An 18,490-nucleotide genomic window follows, 5' to 3' on the forward strand; every position below is an offset into this window, starting at 1 on the left:
TTGTTGTTTTTGTTCTTGAGACATAGATTCACCGTGTAGCCATGACTAGCTTGGAATTATCTTGTAGACCAGGCTGGCCCTCAAGAGATCTAGCTTCTTCAAGCATGTGCCACCTTGTCTAACGTATTCAGTTTTGTCTTATTTTCTTGTTTGGTGGTGGTGGTGGTGGTGGTGGTGGTGGTGGCAGCTGCTGCTGCTGCTGCTTTTAATGTGAATCCCATGGAATTTGTTTTTCCTGCATAGGTTTATTTATGGTTGTTTTTATATTTTTTAAATTAGGTATTTTCTTCATTTACATTTCAAATGCTATCCCAAAAGTCCCCCATACTCTCCCACACACACACTCCCCTCCCCCACTCCCACTTCTTGGCCCTGGTATTCCCCTGTACTGGGGCATATAAAGTTTGCAATACCAAGAATCCCATGGAATTTGATGGCATAATTGAGATTGTAAACTGTTTCAAGGCTGAACACTCTCTCTCTCTCTTTCTTTCTCTCTTTCTCTCTCTCTCTCTCTCTCTCTCTCTCTCTCTCTCTCTCTCTCTTTCTCTCTCTCTCTCTCTCTCAGAATCAAAACTGTAGAGGTAAATAAAAGACTCAGACTGGGTTGCTTGCTATTTATTGTTACAAAGATAAACTATTCACCGACTTATGGATCTTCTCACTTTGGAACACAGAACTTTGGAAATGAGTTTTGGCCTGTAAAAACAAATTTGTAAAATTGTATATCACTACACAAACATGTTTTTTTTTCCTCAAAAAAAGTATGTTAGGATAAATGAGGCATGTAAGAGCTTTGCCTTTTTTGTTAGCTTTGACTTTTTCACTGGTTTTACAGATGTTATACATCCTGAAATATATATTTTACTAATTTGCATTGTAAATATATTGCACATAAGAGTGACCGTTGCAAAGTGCCTCTGCATAGTATTTCTGGTATAAGTCTGTATTTTTTTTCTTTGTGAAGAGATTAGGAAACAAAACTATCATTTTAATTCTGTGCTGAGAAATAAAGACTAGTGTTATATTTCTGCTCCACTGAAATGGGATGTTTAATATCTGAACATAGTCTTAAAAGTAAAAATTATATGGTGATAAAAACCAAAATGTATATGAAGCACGTGTATTTTATGGAAAAAACAGAAAAGTGTTCATTCTTTCAGGTCTGTTAATGTCAAAATAGATTTGAGGGTTGAATGATTTAATGACACTTGTTAGCAGAGGTTTAAGTAGCATTAAAAAGACCAGAGATAAATGACAGCTCATTTTCAAAATCATGGTATGCACTATAGGTGTCAGCTACAGAGTAATTTTCCACAAATGGCCTGATTTCTGCATTGTTTTCATTAGAAAAACAAAAGTTGTGTTCCAATTGAAGATATATTTAGACCCATGTTATAGTTTTGCTTTGGTGATCACTGGTCCTTTGTAAGGAACTTAACTCTAATTTTTCAATGTAAATTTTGCTTTCTACTTTCTTCATAATTATTCCTGTAATTTTTTCTAAATCAGTCTTATGAAGTAGCATATAAGAATTACCTAGCCAAAGAGAACAAAGCAGAAGCAAGTACTCTAACTTATACCTCCTGCTTGGATTTGTTGTTGTTGTTGTTGTTGTTGTTGTTTTATTTTTCAAGACAGGGTTTCTCTGTATAGTCCTGGCTGTCCTGGAACTCACTTTGTAGACCAGGCTGGCCTCAAACTCAGAAATGTGCCTGCCTCTGCCTTCCAAGTGCTGGGCGCCACCACGCCCGGCATACCTCGAAATTTTAGCCAGCTGCTACATCCACTCCAGTAGTGGCCCACACTTAACAGGCCTAGAAACCTGAACATAGTCCCAAGGCGACTATGTTGTGGCATCCTGTAATAATGAATGCTCCAAATCTGTCCTTGTTTTAGTCGGTGAACAGATCTTTATTATCTTTATTATTGTTTTATTATAAGTGCCTCTAAGGATTGATTTTGACTTATAGCTAAGTTAGATTTCTCACCAGTCCTTGGCAGTCCATGAGCTGACCCTGGACATGGATAGCAGAGTCACTGCCCTACACAGGAATTTACATTTATTTAGGAAGGAAGGTTGTGGTCTAGGGAGGAACTAGAGTAGATACTTAGAACTGTAGATAGCTGAGCCACTCCATACACAGGAATTTACAATGGCCTAGGGAGAAGGTGGATTATACAGTAGACTAGAATTGGAAACAGAGCAAATGCATGAAGCCCTTGCCCTTGTCTTTTAAGATTAAGCTGACCTTAGGTGGGGCTGCTTTTGATCCCAATTGTTAATTGATTTTATCCCAGTTGCTTCCTGTTAGCTTTTAAATTCGCATTCCTCTGTTTTTTTGTAGTAAAACTAATTTTGCATAAGATAACTTCAATGTACCTTGAATGGCGGTAATATATCACTTAGTTTCTTTGTTTCCTATAATATAAAAGACTGATGCTCCCTTTGACAACATTACATTCAGATACACACTCTCTCTGTGTCCCTATCTGTTTGTCACCCCCTTTTCACCAACTCCTTGCTCTCCTGTAACTGGAACCCCCAATTTCTTCCAGAGATTGAGGGAGGCCGATGGGGGCTGGTCCATGGCAGCCAGCATATTTATGGTTTTATATTTATTAGTCTTAAATGGTTCATTTTTCAATTTATCTTCAATTGTTCTATAACAGAATTTGGATTTGGTAGAGATATATAGATGGATAGATAGATGGATAGTAGAGAGGTAAGATAGTTAGATGGATACATACATACATACATACATACATACATACACACATAGATACATAGAATATTACATGTAGTTTTAGTTTTAGACCAATGCTTGGACTTCCATGCATGATTACAAGCATGAGCCATCACAACTGCTATTTACATTTCGTATGACATGACATATGACAGAAATGAAAATGCCAAGGGTGGATCAGTATATATTTAATCTTAGGTTTGATGAAGAATGCATAGTTACAGAGAATCATGAGTGAGGGAAAAAAAAGGTGTAAAATGGGAGGAATTTAACGAGACATATTTGTAAACTTTTGTATAATGTTCTTTAGAGGCAATGACATCTTTTTCCTACACATAGAGAGTGTCTCTGGATTGAAGGTCTTAGGACCTGTTCAAGGTAACTCAATGAATTATTTTCCTGGATGCTATAGAGGAAAAAAGGCAAAAGGAAGGTCAGAGAGACATTTTTCCTCCTGTTTTTTCCCTTTTAATATTGGCTGCATATGTTTTGTATGTATTTCTGTATATATATATATATATATATATATATATATATATATATATATACACATATATATACATATATGTGTGTGTGTGTGTGTGTGTGTGTATACATGTAATAAATTCATGCTATAGCAAAAGAGGTACTTTTCTGATAATAAGCATTTTCTAACAAACATATTCTATATGGTTGTACATTAAATATTTCTAATTGAAAAATTTTCAAACTTTGTAAGCAATATGACAGTAGGAACTTTTGCAACAAATTGTGTGAACTGCCTTCCATTGTTCATACTTCACATATTGAAAGCTGGACAGAGCCCGGTGTGGTGGAACACACCTTTAATCCCAGCATTTGGGAGGCAGAGGCAGGCGGATTTCTGAGTTCAAGGCCAGCCTGGTCTACAGAGTGAGTTCCAGGACTGCCAGGCCATACAGAGAAACCCTGTCTCGGAAAAAAAAAAACAAAAAACAAAAAACAAACAAACAAACAAAAAAAAAAACAGAAAAAGAAAAAGAAAAAGAAAGAAAAAAAAAAGCTGGACAGTCAACTTTCTCAGAATTAGAAGACCTTCAAAATGGCTATATTTGAAGAAAGGTTCTTGAAGGAGGTAATTCATATAAAAATTATTAAAGTATATCTTAATAGTATGTGACAATTGGCCTTCTTAGAAAGGGTTGTTCGAACACACAAGGCAAAACCTGTGAACAATTATATGAGGACACGACAAGAAGGCAGCAATCGGCAAGCCAAGGAAAGAGGCTGCATAAGAAACTAATTATTCCTATACCTTTCAATCAAAATTCAAGCTCCTGAATGTGTGAAGAAACTAAGTTTGTATCGGTAAAACCCAGTGTGTGGCACTTTATAATGGCAGCTCTAACAAGCAAATATACTTACATATATAGTGGTTTTAATAAGTCTTGCTATCTAGTGGCTGTTTCTAAAATATTATTGGATCGCATTCCTTAATGCAAAGTTACAGCTTTACCCAGAATGCCAGAGAACAGTATGACAAACTGTCCACCATGCACAGCAATATGTTGAAGCTCTATGAGAGTCTGGGAGAATACTTCATTTTTGACCCGAACACAGTAAACATGGAAGAATTTTTTGGTGATCTCAACACCTTCAGAACCCTATTTTTGGTGAGTAACATAGTTTAAAACATGGTGAGTTCTGTTGTTTGTTTCTCTCTTTTTAAATTTGTACTGAAATCTTTATGTATCTAATAAATCTACTGATTTCATGGTATAGATCTTTAGCTGCAGCAGAAAAGTCAGTTAAAACATAATTTGTCATTTGAGGAGTATTTCTGTCACCAACTTATTTGTTAAATGGGACTCTATAATCAGTGAGATTGGCCATAAAATGGTTCAATTGGTGTAGGACTTAGACAATTTGGGAGGTGAGAAAAGTCTTCAAGGAACTACTTTCTACTAGTTCTTGAGATACAAATCAAGGTATATCCTAACAGTTAAACCAGCAACTCTAGAAATAGTACAAACTACTCTAAACTCTTTTAAATACCATAATTGCCTTTCATCTCTTTCATGAGAATAAATGCTGAAGTTGCTCTTTGACCCTTAATGAAGTTATATATTTAATTTTCAGGTCACTTATAATTAGTATGTGATTTGCTAACAATAAGAGCTCAGAAAAATTAGTCAAACCATTTTCAAAATTTAAAAGTTATAAGTCTAATATGGATACATAAACACACAAGCAACACTCTTATCTGTGGATTAATTTTCTACAGTTCCGGCCAATTATAGATCTTAATAATTAAATGAAAAGTTTCGGAGGTAAACAACTCAAAAGTTTTAAATAACTTTTATTTTTATAAGACATGGTTAAAATTTATTACAGTGTTATTGTTAATCTTTTATTGTGGCTAACTTAACTGACATGCAGACTGGTGTGCAACATATTGGTAGTCTTGAACTTGGATTTTTCGTGAAACCTCTTTGAGAATTAATTGCCTGTAACCTATAATGTGTAGGTGAACAGACAGTAACATTTTTCACTCTCTAACCATTCTTTCAGTTATTTATTGAGAATCCTCTTGATTTGATGTGCAGAGCCAGAAATAAAGGGAAGGAAGTAAATTTTCCCTATTCCAAGAACACGGACGGTATAAGCATTAGAATTTACTGTGTCTGGTCACAGTAACAGGTTAGGATACAGTTATAATACACACGAGAACGTGCCTAATATTGTCTACAGTGGCCAAAGAAGCCTTCATGAGGACGTTGACATTTGAGCATAGTCTAGGAAAAAAAATAGGAGTTTGACAAGCAGATTTTGATAAGCATGTTTAAGGGTTTTATACCTGACCTATAATTCAAAGACTTATAAATCAACATCACTAGCTTCAGTCAATCACTAATGCTCACCATGTTTCTGGTTCATGGTGAGCTTAAAGTGATTTCACTCCCTCAGGAGACAGAAGAATCCTGAAAGAGAGACAAAAATTGGAATTGCTAGAATTTCCCATTTTCTTAGTGTTTGTGTGTTTGGCCTCAGGGTTCTTAGCACTAAAAGCATATTGGACTAGAGAGGGAAGCAATCAAATACCAGTAGTGCTGAGAAGAAAATAAGAGTTCTGATTCATGTGCTACCAAAAATGACTTCCAAATGAGCTCAGAGCTTCATCTTAGGAGATATATTTGGCAATGTATAGCATAAACAAGATGCAGAAGCAAACAAAAAAAAATATTCCTCAGAAAGAGCTATCTTCTGAAAGATAGAAAATTCAGAAATAAAGAAAAAGAGCTGACATTACAGATTAAGTCCTTTTCAAAATTATCACATTCAAATGATGGAAAAAGAAGTTCCGTAGTATCTATGGGATAGTGCTCTCTCTGTTCATTATAAATATCATTTATATAGAAAACTGTCACTCAGCTACTGAGTATGTTGAAGGTGTTCAAGATTATAGATAAATAGTTAGATAGATAGATCTCCAAATTCATAATGTAGACTGTCCTTTTAGTTCTTTTCCCTGAGATGTCATCTGTTTTTAAAATGGCAAAAAGGAAAGATTAATTAACAACCCCTGAATTCAAATTGAATGTTTTATGGAAGAAACTCAGTTCCATATTTATGCACTGTCTAAACATCTTTTTTGTTTATCCTCCTTTATGCTTCAGTCACTCTACTAGTTCAAATAGTTGACTGCACAAATACTTGTTCTTTCTTTTGAGATATTTTGAATAGAATATGCAAAACCAGTGAGCTTTATATGTGTCACCGCCATACAATATACAAATTAATTTCAGCTGTTGGAAAAGTGTTTGAGGCAAGCATTTTACTTCAATAACTTTCATAGCTCCAAATGAATTATAGAAAATACTTTTCTCTTTTAAACCTGTCACATTCCTACTGCTTCTGTCTGTGTGTGTACTTTTTTAATAAACACTATGTTACTCGGGTACTCAATAAATATTTGTTTTGTTTATCCTCATTCTATACCTCATATACTAAAAATATAGGAATAAAGCTTTGAAAAGTTGTTAAATGCATTGGCATAAGTTAAAAAGATGTTTTCACAACTATTAATCATTCCAGCAGATTTTTCTCTCAACAAAACATGAGCAGTAGTTTGTTTGATAAATAAACCTTGGAGCCAGTTTTACATGATCATTAAAATTGTGAAGTATTAATAGGCTAAATAGCCTCAGGCAATCATGGGGTATGTTCTTGCACAATAATGCTACTTCTGAAATGGTTTTGTCTTAGTCAATTTTTTTTCTAACCTTTTGAACACTATTTTACTTTGGGGTCCCTTCTATCTCAGCTGAACTATAATGGTTCTATTCTTTCTACATTAGGAAGACCCAAATCTGGAAGGTAAATGAAAAAACGACAACAGTGGGTTCCTAAGAGATGCTAGAGCTTTGGAGAACAAAGAGAACCTTTGGTAATCCAGGATCATGTATAACTGACAGGCTAAAGTATAATTGTTACGATACCTTAGTTGTTCCTATAGGGAATTATAACAGCCAAGGCCGAATGTATGTAATTTTCAGATATAGTCTTCCATCTCTGTTAAAAATGATTCTTTTAAAGTTTAGACTTGTTCTGAGACATGCTTTCATGTATTCTAGTTGGCCTTAATTTTATAGTCGAGACTGACCTTGAACTTCTGATCCTCCTGCCTCCATTTCCATAGTACTGTAGAATGCATACACCACGATGCCAGGCTCCCCATTAATTTTACAGAACATAACAAAATATGGAATGTTATAGGGAAGAACATTAAAAAGTCTAAGCTCTTCGTTAGAGATCTCTGTGTTACCATGTTCATTTATGGAGATACTTAAAATTTAATGCAATGCTTTTATCTTTTATAATTGAAAAGACTTATATTTTATGTGTATAAATGCTTGGTTATACAACACTTGTTTATCTGGTGCCCTCAGAGGCCCAGGACTGGAGTTACAGAGGTTTATGATCTACTTGGAGGATCTAGCCTGTGTCCTTAAGCAAAGCAGCCAGTCGACATATACACCGAGTCATTTCTCCAGCCATAGAAACACTTACTTTTAAGAAGTCACCACCTGTTTCATGCCATCATCCCTTTGACAAGGTCTTCATCTTCTCTGAGTCTAAACTGCAACTGGAAATCCAAAATGAGCATCTTCATTTAGGAATACTCAAAAGACTAAATTGATAATATTCAAAAATATTCATTCTTCATTATAGGCAATTTGAATTTAAAGAGGCTAAGGTGAACTTTTACATTAAAAAAATTGAGTGTATAATTCCTGATCTAAAGCTCTAACTTGTTTTGACTCATCTTAAAACCTTGATTTCCCAAGTTCTTAAAGGTGTCATTGGTGTTGTATCATTTTAAAAAGAACAACAATAAAAATGGTGGACTTAAGTTAAGAAACCAAGTATGTTGTTTAACCAAGTAGTCTTAACAAGTAATAAAAACCATTGCCTAGAATCTTATTACCCCCAAGTCTCTACTAGATGCCTAATATGTTTATTTCTCTTTGCTTTGCAAGTAAAATGCTAATTGATAAAGTAAAAATGACCTTGAGAAACTGCAAGATCCTGATATGCCTCTTGAATAATTACTTTACTTTGTAAGCTATAGGTCTCTAAGCCCTATCTCTTAGGAATTCAGAGGCAGGTTGCCTTAGTAACAATAATCCAAGCTTTCCAAATAGTCTCTCTCCCCCACCTTCAAACTGAACTCACACTCCTACAGCCTCTATCCCCCAGCTGGTACCTCTGGAATTACCACACATATGCATACATGCTGACAGCATGTTATCTATGGTTGCCCTTTGATATTTCCTCACATGCCAGCTAGGACTTACATCCTAGAATGAGAATAAAACATTGGAAACAAACAAAAGTCTCGAATTCTCCCAACTTGTTTTGTATTGTTCCAGTTCTCAACTACACAAGGTTGGGAGGAGGGTGATGGTAGTGGTAGTAGTGCTTGTTGTTGTTGTTTTATTTTGTTTTGTTTTACTAATAAAGCTGTTTGGAGTTGCCTACCATGAAAATGCATACATGTAGACTTAAGGTCCGAGGGTGCAGTCTGTATTGGACCAGTTCTTGCCATTAACTCGTAACTGTATAAATAGTTGTGATTCATAGGACACTTCACAAAAACAGTTCCTTTCCCTTCTTTCCCGATCCCCTTCTCCTTAGAGGCTTTAAAGAATGTCTTAGCCAGGGTGTGGTGGCACACACCTGTAATCCCAGCAGCACTCAGGAGGCAGAGGCAGGTGGATTTCTGAGTTCGAGGCCAGCCTGGTCTACAAAGTGATTTCCAGGACAGCCAGGGCTATACAGAGAAACCCTGTCCCAAGGGGGGAAAAAAAAAGAATGTCTTAAGTCCTAAATCCCTGAAGAACTATCTAATACCATAAACCCTTTCACTGTCCTCCTTCCTCACTTTTGTTCAGTCACCTAAGCTTATAGCTTTTTTTTTTCCCTAGGAGCCAGGAACAAATAAAATGCCAGCATAAATCCTGCCATGCACATAGAGCCCTAAGGGCCTACCAACTCCCTCTAGTTAATCACATACACCCAGATAATTCCCTTTGCGCTCAGCTGGGACCACCCTAGCTACATAGCCTTCGGATGATTTTGATCTATTGCAACTCTTTGAAAATAGGAGATCCATGTAAAATATATGGTAACTCTATTAAGCAGAATATTTAACCAGAATTCCTCATTCCCCAGTCATGTCAGAAAGACTATAGTGTTTTATATAAGTTATCACTGGCTTCTCCCTTTACAGGAAGATGTCAACTATCAACTGTTGTATTCTGTTTGACTCTTCACTTTGGGCTAGAAATGGATGTCCTATTTTTTTTTCTGATATGATTGTTCCTTGTATAGAAAAACTAACCATTTTGTCATAAATAACTAAAGGATATGTAATAAAAGTATACATAGTTTAAAAAGTTCTCCAATATCATAAAGCTGTCTACTGGTTGGAAAGGTTCCTAAATATATGTATATACTTTTCATTAATATTATTTAGAAGTGTCATAAATATTTCTAAAAAACTGTCAGAATTGTATTTGACAAGCGAAATTTTACCCTTTAAACACCAAAAGCCATAGTTTCATTAAATGTAAAAATATTAGCAAAATCAATTTAATGTTTTCTTTTCCTATTAAAGTCTAATAAGTATTAGAAGCCCTATACAAAATGCAGTATCTTTAGTTTGGGCAACATGTCATGTAGAAATTTTCATAGAAGTGTTCCAGTATAAATAAGTTATTTTTTAGTTATGTCCAAGAAGTAAGAGAGTTATAAGTTATGTAATACAAGATGTAAGTTGACCTTTCTTAGGAGTCCTGAGACTGGACAAAGATACCTTAAGGCCTTTTGGAGGTATCTGTCAAAATATGCCTTCTATAACCTGAAGCAGAAAATCCTTGACCTTCATACAAGCCATGCTACCTCTCAACTTGCTCAGGTTTTTTATTATTATTCATTCTGCTTCATCTTTGTTTATTCACTAATCAATCTTTAATCAGAAAAGCCTCCCTAGCCACTGTATAAGCCAGTTCAAAGCCATCCTGCTTAGAATCAAACCCACTGAGCAATTTTTATCTTCCTCATTTCCTTTTCCCCTGCCTCCTACCTCCTCCAGTTGCTGATCAAGTTGTTCAAATCACTTCCTCCAAACAGATTTCCCTGACACTCATCAATCTGTCTAGCCCTAGTGTGTAGTCTTATAATTTCCCTTGTATGGGTCAAGTACATTGCTAATAACTAAGGATATTTACGGATGAGGTAATGAATTAAGAAAACAATGAATGAACGCAAACTGTCAAAGATAAGTTGAAAATGCTTGCCCTCCAGAACTCCATTCCAGTGAGTGGGAAGAAATAGTGAACTTGGATGCATGCATAGGAAAACCATGTTAGCACAGAAGGGAGATGTGTTCGTTCTTTGGGATATAAGGAAGGCTCTGAGCAGGAGGCATATACAAAGAGAATATGGTCAGTTGTTGCTCCTTTATGACCAAAGATGTTCTTCTTTTGTTCTCCTCAGCCTCCTTTTGATGTTGAAGTTTAGTGGTAAATATATATTATTTCCTAGAGCTCCATGCTGAGTTCAAAGTGGAAAAACAACAATTTTATTACCAGAGAAGTAGTTATCAGCTAATTATTATGATCTAGAGGTTTTCCACCATATGCTTAGATGAGCAGTAACCAAGCTTCAATTAATTCTTACAGACTGGCAGCTGTACTGAACAATAGAGCAATTGAGGCAGATTATCTAGCAAAAACATTCCCAAGAGTCTGATTTGTATGGTATTAATTTAGGTCAGTGGATCTCATCCAAGAGTGATTTTCTCTTCCAAGGAACATTTGGCAAGATCTAGATAGTTTTTTGGTTCTCACAACTAAGGAGTAGGTACTAATGGCATCTGGTGATTAAAGCCACTGCATGACAAACACCAATAATATGCATAATGGTTGCCCTCAACAAAGAAATATTCCTATGGCTGAGTCAGAAAACAAAATAACAAAATCAATAAACAAACAAACAAAAGAGAAAACAAAAAAACTGCTTCAGGGTTATCTGATAAGGATTATTATTTTATTTATTTATTATTCAGAAAATCCAAATTCACAGGCAAAATCTGTACTAGATAAATTCAGGTCTTTTGTACAAGATGCTTTAGGTATTAGTATCATTCAAAATATCCTGGCTCCAGTTTTTTTTTTTTAAACACTTTTACTATCAGCTTCGCATGCAATGGAAAGAAAATAATAACATAATTATGACATAGAGATAAAATCAAAAGAAACTTGGTGTTTCATTCCAAAATATAATTACTATTAATACCTTGCCATATATCTTTTCGGCATGCATATATGCCTGAAGTGTGAGTTTGTCCTAAAATAAACAGAATGAATTATAAAAACTTAAATTCCAAACAAAATTTAACTTGTAAAAATTACTATACCTGTGTGGAAATATCCATCAGAATTCAGTGGATGTTGCCATTGGTGACATCTTCAGTTGAGGTAAAAAATGTTAATTAGCTCATTTGATAATATCTTTTTACCAACACCTGCTGATAATCAGGGCCATTGTAAGCCACGTGTAAATGGACTACTGGAATCCTGCTTTCTCTTTTTGTTTTCTACACAATACAACCATCATACTTCCTAAAGACAAGGACCCTTAAATCAATAATTGGTGCCTGGCTACCTGGGCCTATTCAGACTAGCATTTACTCAGCACTCTGTTATCAATACCTGCTGTGCCCGTTGATTTAAAACTATTACTAAGGACAGTGTCTGTCTGTTTATAAATGAAAACTATAATATAAAAACTTGTAATTACAAAATGCCTTCCTAACAAAAGTAATGCTGTGATTTAAAATGAGAACGAGTGTCCTGAAAATATCTATATGACTATATCTATATTTTTCTCTTGTTTCCCCCAATATTCTTCTTGATTCAAATTCCAACAGGATTCTTAGACTTTTTATTGCTTTAAATGTTTGAACCATATTATATCTTAATAATGAAATAACTACTATTTGTATTGACATATGTCCTTTGATTTGCTTTTCACAAGAACTCTTTTATGACATTCAGACTTCTCTAGTATTCTTGATGAGGCTGTAGGGGGGAACTAAGGAATGGATGGCATTCCACAAAAGCTTGAAAAGAGCCAGCCAGCCATTTCAGTGTTTGCATTAAAATGGAAGTTGTTGGAATCTTTTCTGTGAGGAAGCTTCCTCCTTCTTGTTCTGCCTGAGGGAGGACTCAATCTGATGGGACTGAATTTGACTTTTCAAGTTCAACATGTAGTGCACAAATGACCTAAACTTACTGACACTAGGGTGAGTATAATTTGAAATGGTATGTTTATTTCCCCTCCATTGCCTATATATCATATAAATTGGAGATGTATAAAAACTACAATATTATGTAAATGTGGATGTAACTATAAACATAATTGCAGTCGTGAGCAATGTGAATCCCTAGATAGAACAAATTGATGCCCCCAACAATCGTGAAACTTTAATTTGAATGTTCATTACCTTTAGTGTTCTAAATCATTCTCATTGATTATATAACGGCTACCAGAAAATATTTGGACAGATACTTACTCTTGAGTTTAAAATACAAGACTTATAAATAAAACTTTAAGATGAATTCTTTTTAATATATATTACCCATTTGGGTGTTTTTTGATACTATATTTTGACTTTTGAACATACTATCATGTTTGGTGTTTTAGCTTTTTTTCATAACATTTCCGGATGCTTTGGGCAGCCAAATGAGAACAAAATGATAAAAATTTTTAAAAAATGATAAAAATTTTAAAAAAATGATAAGAATTGGCTGAAGAATATAGTTTTGCTATGTTATATCACTAGAAATATAGAAGGAAGGCAGATGATTAGGTAGTTCGTTGATATCTATAAACCAAGATTTTTCAAAAAAGTCTGTTTTGTCACTGTGGGAAGTTTGAGCCACATTTACAAAGTAGTTATCCACTTAATCCAAGCATCACATGGACATACCCTAATATTTTATAACAGGATGTTATACACTGTGAAGACTTTTTTCTCTCTAAATTGGGTGAGAAATTCTTCTAGAAGCTTCTATGAAGGTTTTTCAAATTGCTGTTGAGAATTATTATAAGTTTTGAATTTCCAAAATATAAGTAAGTGGTAGAAATGAGTGTATTATATTGTAAAACAAACAAACAAACAAACAAACAAACAAATAAAAACCCACATTACTGCTTGTTTAAATCGGGAAAGAAGTCATGTTGGCAAATATGCCAATAGAAAGCATCAGAAATTTGCATTCCCATTACCCCTCCCTATTCATCTTCAAGAGAAGGTATTTCTGTTTTATTAACTTGCTTGTTCGCTTTTTCTCATTCACTTAAGTATTGTTATTGTGCTCTAACTTGTAAAGACACTTGTCTGGACCCAAATATTGCAGATTTAATTTTCTTTAGTATATTAAAGTAAAACAATAACAACAACAACAATAACAAAAACAAAAAACAAAAAGCCCTGTTCTCATGGAGTGTGATTTAATATGCCAAACAGAATGCCCAGCTAATAATAGATGAACAATTTCTGCATCAGTTAGTTACATAGTCCCATTGTATAATCAGCAGTTTAAATGAAGATTTTAATTTTCATGTTATAAATTTTCCCTTAAATGCAGTTATCACTAGGTATCCCTGTTTAGGAGACTTTATTCATTACAATTAGATAACTTTCCTAAACACTCTATAGCATTGGGTATGTATCCTATGTGGCATAGATATACTTATGAAGCCTATCAACTGAGAAAAGGAGTCCTTCAAAGAGTTCTGTCCTTTGGGTTAAGTAACTCTAATTTTCTGACATGTAGATGATACGTAAATCATAACTTAACCTACTTACTTGGTACAGTGTCTGCTTTTAGACAAGGGCTAAGGTTAACAATGGAGGAAAAACATGAGAATACACCTATACTTTTCCTAATGCCATTTCCAAACCTATTGCTTTCATCAATTACATATTTAACCCTTTTCTTTCTTATAGAAAACAAAACAAAAACAGTGATTTGCTAGTACAAGTAGTAAGTTAAAAACACTGTTTCATTCTCTGCATATGTGTCTTCATCAAGGTAGCACGGGTTTAGAAGGTTAGATATTAACATCTCCGAATGGATTTCTAAACAAGAAACTGACAAAAAGTGAGATGTATTGCAAAGCATGTACTGGTGTAAAAGCATATTTTAGTGCCAAAAGGATGAAAAATTATAAGTAACTTACAAAGACATTCCTTTCCCCTGGTCTCTGTTCGCTGTTAGTGAGTTGATAGGTAAACTATTGCAGTAGGAAGGTGTCACTCATTCTGCATTACATCCATGCCCTTTAAATTCAGGACAGTGCTTTAATCCAGTAGAACAATTCTGTCAAGAACTTTTAGCACTACAGCCAGCTACTACCACAAGAAATACTTGAAGCAGCCTCTCTTGTACTTTTGAAAGAACACCTTATACATGGTTGCCTTGTCTTTCTCGGTCTAGAATTCTCTTTCCAAAAATGATTAACCTCTCGTGGTCTGGCAATTCAGCTTTCTGATCTTCCCTTTTCAAGTTGACATCCTTCTTGGAATGGCCTCCATTTTAATATAGATCAGAAACTGGGAAATGAAGATCCTTAGAGAAATTTTGGCTCCTCTGTTTTTATAAATAAATTTGAAGTGGTGCACAGCTATGCTCATTTCCTTGTATTTTGTCCATGTCTACCCTCCCAGTAGAAAGGCAGGGCTGTAGAGTTGAGACAAAACCTGCCTGATAAACAAAGCTAAAATTAGTAAGTACCCCTCTAATTCCATTTAAAAGTATGTAAGAGTTGGAGTGAGCTCGTGCTAGAGTGTAAGGAACAGTGAAAAAAATAAGTTAAAAACCTAAAAGTAAGGGCGCAAGGAGAAATTCTCATGAGGAGTTCATAGAAACCCTGTAGTATCTTGAGTTTTACCTTTCAAGTACAGTCCCTCTCAAGAATGGGGATCACTTTTAAGGAGATGGGTACTTCCAATTATCTTGCCAGAGAAAAGATCAGTCTATCTATTGAGTTTGCATTTGTTTCAGGTGATTTTTATTTTATATAGTGCCCCTTAAGCAGAAATGTTGCATATGTGTTGCATGGTAAAAGAATGGCTATAGATTTGACCCAGGGCTTACCATGTGAGACTACAGTCTTGCTCATCCTATAGTTCTCATACCATATATTCTTCCATAGAGAGAAAAGATACTTGCAGCCTTTAGCATAACGGGTACACAGTAAATGGTGCATACTCTATTTTGCCCCAATTTTGCATTATAGCATAGTATACATATATTGTTAACCACCAGAACAATCAGTTTCCACAATGAATATAATGCTTCTTAGTCTTGACTTTGAGTAGAAATATTTCCCCTGGAGATAGAGAGAGGTGATTAGGTATGACATGATAAAGATACATTTTGATAAGATGATGATAATATCACCACATGTAAGGGAGACTGTACTCTCCATTCTTCAATCTTAAATATGTCTTACTATGGGTGTAATAATATTAACATTTTTAATGAAATACTGCGTAATGTTTCCAGGTAGCACATGCCCCTCTGATTTCTATGTGTTTCTCGTCACAATGTTATTCTTCAATTCTAGACTCAAATTTATTTTCTGCCTGATACCTTAAGCTAGAATCACTACAACTACCACACACTCAGTATATTACAAATGTAATTTTTTACAGCTTTTCCTAATTACTTCCTTTAATATCTTTGGTGAAGACTCAACCTGGTATGTTATTTTTCCTCACTATTGACATCTCTTCAGTCTCCAGTATGTATTGTTTATGTTTTAAAATATTTCTCAAATCTATCCTATATTTATGCTCATTTTAAGTACCTTAGTTTCAGTATTCCTCATTTCTCCCATGGATTTCTGCAATATTTTTTAATGTGTCCTGAGTTTACTGTTAACACTCTCCAAACTGACTTCATGCTGCTTTAAGATAGTGTCTCCAAAGATGTCGATATATGTAAGATACTTGTTTTTTCAAAAAATTTCCGTGCCTGCCCATACATAGATAAAGCCTAGAGTAGCATTTAGAAGCCTTTAGAAATCTAAAGTTGCCCAAGCAGTGTTCTGGGTATAGAGTGGCATCTGTTCTATTTGCTATTTCTGTGGTAGAGGCTGTGATCATCTGTCCAGGGGTGGTACTACCTACACTGGGCAGGACCCTCTCCCATCAATTATTTATCCAGAAAATGCCTACCAGCATACCTACAGGCCAGTTTGATGGAAGTAGTTCCTCAATTGTGTGTGTGTGTGTTTTTTTTATTTTGCGCAGGTATTTTAGTTTTATATCAACTTGACAAAAACTAACCAGCACATCATTGTTCTTACCAACCTTTCTTCCACCTGGGGAGGGGAAACATTGTTCTTCAAGATTCTATTCAATGGCTACTTTCACTGTCATGTCTTTCTTACTACCTTTGTGAAACTTTGTTCTTCAAGATTCAATGGCTACTTTCACTGTCATGTCTTTCTTACTACCTTTGTGAAACTTTGTGCAACAGGGAGAATTAATTTCCCACTGTTTTGTGTGTTGATATTTCCTTATGAATATAGCAGTCCTAAAAGCCTACACATAATTATTGGTAGGATATGGACTTTGTGTGTGTGTGTTGTGACAGAGTCTCCCTCTATAGCCCAGGCTATCCTGGAACCCACTCTATTTGTATCCTAGGGAGACCTTCAACTCATGGTAATCTCCTTCCTGAGCTTGCCAAGTGCTGAGATTAGAGGAGAGAACCATCAAACTCTGCCTATCCTTCTTTATCATTTGAGCTCCACATCTTTCTGGTGCTATACCTCTTTCCCTTCTCTAAGACACTTCAAAGGAAACAACCACACCCCTTATCTCTACTTCACTTAAAAGGAGTGGAATGATAATAAGGTAAACATGATAAAAATCTAGTTATTTTTTATTACTTAATTATAAAAAGTTCCAATTTTACCTTCAGCATGCTTTAATATAAACACAAAATGGAGAAAGTAACACTGATATATCATTGTACGAGAATATCCAGGATATTTTGTTCAGAAGTTCACATTGAAAGAAGTCAAGTCTAAAATATGACATTTATTATTGCAAAATTTTGTACAGGATATAAAAACCAGTGTGTCTGTAAACTCCCTAAATCCTCATGCAAGTTATTTGTCCAATATGTCAAGCCTAATGGTGAAAATCCCTCTCTACCAATAAATAAGGCAACTTAAAAAGTAGATTCATAGTGAGGCCAGAAAATTCCCCTATAAATAATGATATATTACCTTGGGAGAAGGAAGGTAAAGGAGAGGACATTAGATCATTAGCATAATAAGCAAAAGATAGTCCAATCACTAAGTAAGCAATGTTCTTCAGCCAGACCTAAGTCATGATCAAAGACAAAATCATAAGTGAGATGTGTTGTGGAATGTAGCTACAGTTTGCACATACATATGGAATGGCTTGCTTCCCAGAATGCAATCACTAGTATATATATCAGTACCCTTATTATTTCTACTTTGAGAGAGATGATTTTGAAACAAACTGTTTCTTGTTCTGACCTGTTTCCCATTCAAAATCATTTTGAAAATGATCTATAGTGTATTGTTTGCAGATATTTTTATGAGTGATAGATTAGTTCCCAAGATGTCAAAAGGAGACAAGAAATTGTAAATTCACTTTACTTATTTTTTTCTATTTTATTAAGTGGTGAATGAGACATATATACCAATGGAAACAAAATATTGTAGACTAGAAATAGAAAGATTCTCTAAGGGTTTATCTTATAACTTGGTGTAGCATGCTTTCTATACCTCTTTACAATTAACCAGCTAATCTTCTTAATCATTTTCAGTAGAAAGCACTTTCTTGACTTGGTTCTGTTGCTTTACAATCTGTACAGTAGTGTTGTTTTTAAAGTCTCTTCTTAAAATACAACTGCAGAGCATAGTGCTCTGAGTTCTGAAAGCACTCTAATAAACTTACCATTTAATTAAGTAGCCATGTCATGTCCATGGATAAAGTTCTGTTCCTTGAACCAGTTGTCCTTGAGATTACCCATCTTCTTTTGAGGTTTGTCACTTCCAAACTTTGACATCTTTTTTTTAATTCTACCTTCAGATTTATTTTCATATTTGTATATGTTCCTTCCATAGTGAGACCATAGTCTAAATATGAATATGCCTCTGCACAG

At 34.8% G+C, this 18,490-nt stretch overlaps 1 protein-coding gene across 3 annotated transcripts in view; it reads left to right on the top strand.

The window, feature by feature from the left end:
• The window catches only part of Diaph2 (diaphanous related formin 2), a 716,167-nt gene that overhangs the window by 505,196 nt on the left and 192,481 nt on the right, over positions 1 to 18,490 (top strand). For all 3 annotated transcript variants that reach the window (XM_006528581.4, XM_006528582.4, NM_172493.2), the window contains one exon: positions 4,214 to 4,378. In XM_006528581.4, the coding sequence (XP_006528644.1) occupies positions 4,214 to 4,378 (165 nt within the window). The remainder of the gene's footprint in view (positions 1 to 4,213; positions 4,379 to 18,490) is intronic.

The sequence above is a fragment of the Mus musculus genome, chromosome X, assembly GCF_000001635.26.
Source record: "Mus musculus strain C57BL/6J chromosome X, GRCm38.p6 C57BL/6J".
In the NCBI taxonomy this organism is placed as follows: Eukaryota; Metazoa; Chordata; class Mammalia; order Rodentia; family Muridae; genus Mus; species Mus musculus.